The 7,722-nt window shown below is 38.8% G+C and overlaps 2 protein-coding genes across 2 annotated transcripts; both read right to left on the reverse strand.

Annotated features, from left to right (window-relative positions):
* Positions 1-4,186: 4,186 nt before the first annotated feature.
* Positions 4,187-5,212, reverse strand: LOC138869762 (uncharacterized). The gene is made up of 2 exons (XM_070147427.1): positions 4,728-5,212; positions 4,187-4,589 (listed from the first exon to the last, which is right to left on the reverse strand). Exons 1-2 carry the CDS (start codon positions 5,210-5,212, stop codon positions 4,187-4,189), a joined length of 888 nt encoding a protein of 295 aa, XP_070003528.1.
* Positions 5,213-6,363: 1,151 nt separating this feature from the next.
* LOC138869770 (uncharacterized mitochondrial protein AtMg00810-like) lies at positions 6,364-6,780 on the reverse strand. Its single transcript, XM_070147434.1, has one exon. It carries the CDS (start codon positions 6,778-6,780, stop codon positions 6,364-6,366), a length of 417 nt encoding a protein of 138 aa, XP_070003535.1.
* Between the last annotated feature and the right edge of the window lie 942 nt (positions 6,781-7,722).

Raw genomic sequence — 7,722 nt, forward strand, 5'->3', positions numbered from 1 at the left:
AGGTTTAAACAATAAACAGGTAAAACATGACTGAGGATATGCTTTCAAACAAACAGAGTGAGGAAAACAGTAAAAATGCACCTAAGGGTCTCAACAGGTCGGCACAAGGCCCCAAACATGGCATACAACCCATAATATAGTATCAATCTCTAAAATAAGTGATATAATAAGATTTAAATCAAATATGCTGCTTAACGGTCGCTACGGAACGAACCAAGTCACAATCCCTACCGGTGCACACCCACACGTTCGTCACCTAGCAGGTGCGTCACCTCATTTATCAAAACAATACAAATTACCGGGGTTTGTACCCTCAGTTCCATATTTACAATGGTTACTTACCTCAAACCGGATGAAATACTACTCTGTGATGCCTTTGCCTCTCGCCTCGGCCTCAACTCGCGCCGAATCTACCCAAAATCAGAATCATAACATTAGAATATGCTAAGGGAACGAAACCCATGCGAAAATAATCAACTTATACCAAAGATCCCGAAATTGGCCAAACCCGACCCCCAGGCCCATGTCTCGAAATCCGATAAAATTTACATTAATGGAATATTTATCACTCCACAAGTTCATTCATATCAAAATTACCAAAATCCGACCACAAATGGCCCCTCAAACCCTCACTCAAAGGTCTCCAACACCAAGCCCTAATTCCTAATTTTTAACCCTTAATTTCCATTAATTTAAAGCCAAATCAGTGAAATAACACCATAGGAACAAGTTTAGGGTTCAAAAACCTTACCTCTATGAAATCCCTCTTCAATTAGCTCCTCAAGCTCAAACCTTTATGAAAATGGTGAAGAATAGCTCAAAAATCGAGAAGGAAACCTTTTATACTTTCTGACCCAGGCTTTGCGCACCTGCGGTCCACTTTTCCGCTTCTGCACCACCGCTTTTGCGGTCCATCTACCGCTTCTGTGGTTTTCACTTAAACCCCTGGGACTACACCTACGACCTTTCTACCGCATCTGTGGTCACGTAGATGCGCCCAAGTACCCGCTTCTGCGGCTCTGTCTGACTTGCCTCTTGGCCGCTTCTGCGGCTTGATTCTGCATCTGCAGGGGTCGCACCTGCGGCCTCCCAATCGCATATGCGGTTATGACAGCAACCATGAACTTCAGCTGAACTCCAAAATTCCTAACTTTCCGTCAACCATCCGAAATCACCCCGAGGCCCCCGGGACCTCAACCAAAAGCACCAACACGTCACATACCAATATAAAAACTACACCAATCTTCAAAACACCTCAAACGACATCGAATCAACCAAAATACATCGGATTCAAGCCTAAGGTTCCAAAATCCTCCAAATTCCGCTTTTGATCAAAATGTCTACCAAACCACGTCTGAATGACCTGAAATTTTACACACACATCCCAAATGACACTGCGGACCTACTGCAACTCTCGGAATTCCATTCCGACCCATATATCAAAATCTCACCTACTGACCGGAAAATGACAAAATTCCTCTGAGGGCGACTGACATGAAATGCATGAGACATAAATATATTCATATACTTTTAAAAACATACGCCTCTGTGGGCATCATCATCATATCATACCCGGCCTTGAAGAGGACTCGATAAAAACATACCCGGCCATCATAAGGCTCGGTATAATCATACTCGGCCACGTAGAGCTCGGTAAAAACCCAACTGATTAGTGGTTGCACAATAGGTATCGTACCCGGCCGACTATAGCGCGGCTCGGTAGAGCAAAATAGATACATATATATATATATATATAATGCATGCTAGACTCATGGAATCACGTTCTAAACCCTTTAGAGTGACATAAGGTCGTCGCACTCTCACTTAACATTATTGACCTTCATACCGTCAATATGAACCTTAATACGATTCAAGGATCATACATACTTGCTTAGAATAACTTTATAAGGAAAGAACAACACGAGCAGCCTTAGTTTCTAGGAGTAGATTCGTTATGAAATAGCGTATCGTTTATATTCATTTCATTTTAGATAATGCCAAAAGAAAGAAGTAAGTGCCTTAACATACATTTGAAATCTTCTATCCAATCGTCAAGCAAGCTCAATATGATCTTCATACATCTACAATGAGTAAACCGACTTCGTCATCATCATATAAGCATTGTAACTCTCATATTTGGAAACCAATATTCTACAAGAAAATGGACAACACCTCCCCTATTTGTACTACATCCCATATGTTACCAAACAGCCCAAACAACAATAATATAATTCACAATAAGCTCTTCGATTAGTTCAACAACCATTTTGAGCAGCAAGCCCGATTTACGATTAACAAAATATGGTTTGAATCTAATTCCTTTTTGAATCTTCCTAAAATATTTAACATCATACTTATGCTTACCATATAATTTTCAACCCAAAATATCATAAGCATAATCTTCAAATACAGTCCACATTCCTAACACCTTAACCTTTATCGTCAACATCTTATTTTTCATGTTATCTTCTTCAATCCACTGAATTAGCACATAGATAAGCTTAACAACAAAAACCACAACATAATAAATTATTTATAATAAGTTCCAGCCATAACAAAACATATATATAGCCTCAACACAGCCTACAAAAAAAGACAGTGATTCCTTATGCTCAATTACTATCTTGTAGATTTTTGCTCAAACAACTCAACCATGATTGACCTTAGGCACAATGAAGAACATGATTTACTTACCTTAGGCAGTAGATACAACTTGAAATCCTCAGATGGTGTAGCTCACAACAACCCTCAATCACACCACAACACTAAAGGAGTTGTATTCTCTTCTTGAATCAACTTTTGTGTTCAAGTTGGTGTGTAAACACTTGTATTTCGCCTTGAAACTTTAATATATATGAAGGAGGGACTGATTATTAGCTTAATAATAAATAAAAACACAAAATCTGAGGTTACTTACCTTTGAAGAACCCTCCAAAACACCCACGAGATGAAGAACTACGATCTAGCAAGCACTACGGGATTTCTAGCATTGGATTCATGTTTTTATCTTAGGTTTTCACCCTAGAATCATGGAAGAACCCTTGGAGAGCATTTAGGAGGGTTTAGGAACTGTTGTGGATGAGAAAAATGAGTTAAAACGATATATAATTGACTTAAATACAAGCTGAAGTTTTACACCGACTTTGTGGGTCCCATGGGAGCTGCTTGCACGGTCTCGCAAAAATGCGAATATCTCTCTACTCCGATGTTGTATCAATGAACGGTTAAATGTGTTAGAAACTAGACTAGTAAATATTCAACTTGGTAGATAGATCACCCCATAGTTCCAAGTATATTTGGATAAAAGCTCAGCTACATTTGAACTAATTTTCAGCACATCTATGAATGTAACTTGTGATGACCTTTGCCGACTTTTGTTCCACAACTCACTTGACTTCAGAACCTAACACACATTTACCATATGACTATAATAACTCATAACATAACCTCCTTATCATGTTAAGCACCATAATATCACCCTAAAATTACGTGTTATAACATTCCCAACTTGTCGACATTTGACGAAACTTATTTTCTCCATTTAGCTTCTAAGCCTTTCAACCCTCTTGCTACTTGTTATCCATGATTTTAAAGATTTGTAACCTCCAAGGTAACATGATTAATCTACTTTATGTACTTTCAAAGGTGATCTCATTTCGAGCTTACATCAATTGACTTACGACGTACTCTCAGGTACGAAAACATGGGGTGTAACAACACATTTGTTAAAAAATTCGAATAGCACTTTGTGGGGTGGCTTCATCTCAATTTTGTAAATAGCCTTGGTTTCAAGTTCCTCTTCGTTGTCACCAAACTTCCTAGTAATGTCAAGGGTAGTAGGGAGATTCTCTAGACTTGGCCATTTGAGCTTCTTATAATCATTATACCATTCAGCAGGTACACCTAAGATCTCTCCCAGTTCTTTATCATCAAAAGTCACTGTCACCCCATTGACCATACTGGTGACCCTACCATCTTTGATCTCACAATTTTCCATGAACTCCATAATCTTAGTTTTGGCCAGCCTTCCATACATCTGAAGGACCATGTCCTTCCAACCTTGCAACTGTAACTACTCCAGCAGCATTAACATTTTTTCCTCCTCCAAGTCCCTGAGGAGTCTGCCTTTCAAGATAGTTCTCTTTCCCAATTTAACCATCATGTCCTTCTCAGCATTAGAATCTTCTTATTCTTCCTCTCCACTCCATTCTTCTTCCTCCACAATTTTCACTTTTCTTGATTTCACATCAGACCTGGTTCTTTTGTCCAAAGTGGATGGTTCAGCGGACTGTGTCTTTGAAACAAACTTCTTTGTGGAAGTCTTGGCTTTCTTATACTTAGGAGCCACAACCTCCACTTCTTTTGTCTCATCTTCATCCCGAAGGACCAGGTCCATCTCATCAATTTCAATAGCCTCAATAGGCTCAACCACCTTCTTCTTTCCCTTAGCAACAACTTTTCTCTTACTTTCTTCTAAGGCCTTTTCCAGTTCAACCTCACTCTGTTTCTTCTGGCTCCTTGTGGCTCTTTCTCTTGTGGGAGGAATCTCTACAGGGATAGAAGAGGCAGCCTTCCTCTTCTTGTTTGCCCTAGCAGTACGGGTTTTAACTCTTGAACTTCCTTTCTACTTGGGATTGTAACTGTCAGTCACCCTTTTCAGTAGGTCTGCGAGGGTTTCCTGTTCATATGGAACAGGTTCATCAACATCCTTCCCTAGTCAAACAAACCCCTCAGCAGCTTCTCCAGACCTATTTCCCCCTATTTCTCTCACACTTTCCTTTTCTCCAGCAGATTCCTCACCCCAAACTACCATAGCACCTGATTCTTTAGTTAAGCCAACAGGAGTGGGTGAAGAATCAACCGCTCCTTTTTCCATACCCCTCATAGTACTCTGAGCACCCTCACTCTCTTTTTCTTTTCTCTTTTTATTTTTACCACCAACCCTTCCAGACTCAGTAGTTTCAACACCTGCCACAGTTCCTACCAGAACAAACCTAGTCTCCAGATTTGTAGCAACCTCAGAAATAATTTGAGGAGTAAATTTAGGGCCGGACGTTACCTGTTCTGTCTTAGAAGGAACTGTTTCTTCCCCCTCAGTAGCAGATTTGAACGATTCATCATATTTTTGGGGTTCTTTTTCCCTACCCGCTTTTAATTTTTCATTTATTTTCTTGATCTGCTCTCCACCAACGACAACCTTGCAAGTCATCATTTTTTACCCTACTTTTCTTAGAGGTTGGCATGGTTGAAGGGGTGATAGAAAGTGTGGAAGTGATTTCCTTGGGTGGTGATGAAAGATTGTTAGAGATGTTAGCCATTTCTGTTCTTGGGTATGAAAGAAAGTGAGTTTGAGTGTGTTTGGAAGATGAGAGAAGGAGGAGAGTATTTTGACGGCTTGAAAAGTTTAAGCGGAAAAGACACTAAGCCTAGTCAATTTAAAGAGGAGTGTTTAATTGGGTAATGACAGTCTCTCAGAAGTTTAATCAAACTAAATTTCTGTTTTGAAAGGACGTTGGAGAGAGTCCCTAGAATCTAGGCACTTAATGCAGTTTGGACTCCTTTTTGAACGAAACTGCTTCATTTCATAACGGATAAGTTCAAAAGGAGTTATGATTAAATGGGACCCTTCTCTTAATCACGATCCAAATATAACTATTTCAAATTATGCAGAGTGGAGAATACGTACCAAGTAATCTTGATGAACCAGGTTCTTCACTGAGAAATATCTTGTGTAAGTTTGAATTTTCCAAGAAAATAGAGATAATATCATTAGAAATTTAATGAGTCATTTTATCACATGTCACAAGAGTATACTAATGAAAGTATGAGACTGAACAAAATCTAATCTAATTATGTACAAAAATTTACAATTTTCTAACCAATTTTTGAGATAGAACAGATTCCTTTTAGGTGATATTAATCATCCCTAACTCAACCTATTCCTTTCAAAGTGATCTCTACTTAGAGGTTTTGTGAAGATGTCAGCTATTTGCTTGTCAATAGCACAAAATTCCATAGTGATCAAACCTTTCTAATAGTTGTCCCTCAAAAAATGATGCCTAACATCTACTTAGTTCTCTTATAGTGAACCGGGTTCTTGGTCATACTAATTGCACTAGTATTATCACAGAAATGGGGATACAACCTTCATCAATTCCAAAATTCATTAATTGTTGTTTGATCCACAACAATTGAGCACAACATGAGGCAGCAGCAACATACTCAACTTCAGTAGTAGATAAGGCTACAGAATTTTGCTTTTTGGTGGCCCAAGACACAAGACATGAGCCAAAAAGTGATCCATATCTGAGGTGCTCTTTTTATCCACAAGAAAATCTGCATAATCAGCATCAGCATATCCCACTAGGTTGAAATTACTACCTTTGGATACCATAGACAAAGGTCAGTGGTGCCTTTTAGGTATCTCAAGATCCTCTTGACAGCATTCAAGTGAGACTCCTTTGGATTTGCTTGAAATCTAGCACAAAGGCCTACACTGAAGACAATGTCAGGTCTGCTAGAAGTGAGATATAACAAAGAGCCAATCATTCCCCTATACAACTTCTGATAAACAGATGAAGCAGGTTCATCTATATCCAATTTTGTGTCTGTTGCAATAGAAGTGTCAATTTCTTTGGAATCTTCCATTTTAAACCTTTTAAGCAACTCATTTACATGCTTTTGTTGATGGATCATAGTTCTATTTGAATTTTGTTTAATCTGTAAACCTAAAAAGAAATTAAGCTCACTCATCATACTCATTTCAAATTCACTCCCCATTAGTTTAGCAAATCTTTGCTTAGCTTATCAGTGGTTGCTCCAAAGATTATATCATCAATGTATATATCAACTACCAAGAGATCTTTACATTTTTCCTTCAAGAATAAGGTGTTGTCAATTTTACCTCTCTTGTAGCCATGCTCAAGCAGGAACTTTGATAATCTTTCATACCATGCTCTTGGAGCCTGCTTGAGCCTATAAAGTGCCTTGTCAAGCTTGTACACATGATTAGGACATTCCTTGCTTTCAAAGCTCAGAGGTTGCTTAACAAACACTTCTTTATTTAGATAACCATTGAGGAAGGTACTCTTGACATCCATCTGATGGAGAGTGAATTCCATGTAAGTAGCAAAGGCTATACAGAGCCTAATTACTTCCAATCTTGTAACTGGAGCAAAAGTCTCATCATAGTCCATGCCCTCCTCTTGACTATATCCTTGAACCACCAATCTTGCCTTGTTCCTTGTAACTGTTCTATTTTCATCAAGTTTGTTTCTGAAGACCCATTTAGTGCCAATTAATGATCTGTCCTTGGGTCTTGGTACTAGATGTCAAAGTTGACTTTTCTTAAATTGGTTGAGTTCATCTTGCATTGCATTCACCCAGTTTGCATCCTGCAAAGCCTCAGCAACATTGTTAGGTTCAATAAGAGATAGAAAAGCATTAAAAGCACAAAGATTCTTCAAATAAGATCTGGTTTTGATTCCAGGGGTTGGATCAGTAATTATGTTCTCAATGGGATGACAACTTTGGTATTTGTAAGATTTCACAACCAGGTGGTTTCCCCAAGATGTTCCTTCAATGTTTTGTTGCTGGGGAATAGGTTCATAGACAGGTTCCCTCGATGTTTGAGGATTAGTTCCTCTTTGTTCAGTTCCCCTTGTGATGTTTCCCTAGGTAGAAAAACCTGTTCCATCACCTGTTCCTTCCTCTACTACAGCT

This window comes from Nicotiana sylvestris, chromosome 1 (genome assembly GCF_000393655.2).
Source record: "Nicotiana sylvestris chromosome 1, ASM39365v2, whole genome shotgun sequence".
NCBI lineage: Eukaryota > Viridiplantae > Streptophyta > Magnoliopsida > Solanales > Solanaceae > Nicotiana > Nicotiana sylvestris.

Excerpts from the sequence above, each read along its gene's own strand:
- LOC138869762 (XM_070147427.1), bottom strand. The coding sequence starts at position 5,212 with ATGATGACTTGCAAGGTTGTCGTTGGTGGAGAGCAGATCAAGAAAATA. Across the intron at positions 4,590-4,727 it reads TCTGGAGAAGCTGCTGAGGG|GGCAAACAAGAAGAGGAAGG; the intron begins GTTTGTTTGACT and ends CCGTACTGCTAG.
- LOC138869770 (XM_070147434.1), bottom strand. The coding sequence starts at position 6,780 with ATGGGGAGTGAATTTGAAATGAGTATGATGAGTGAGCTTAATTTCTTT.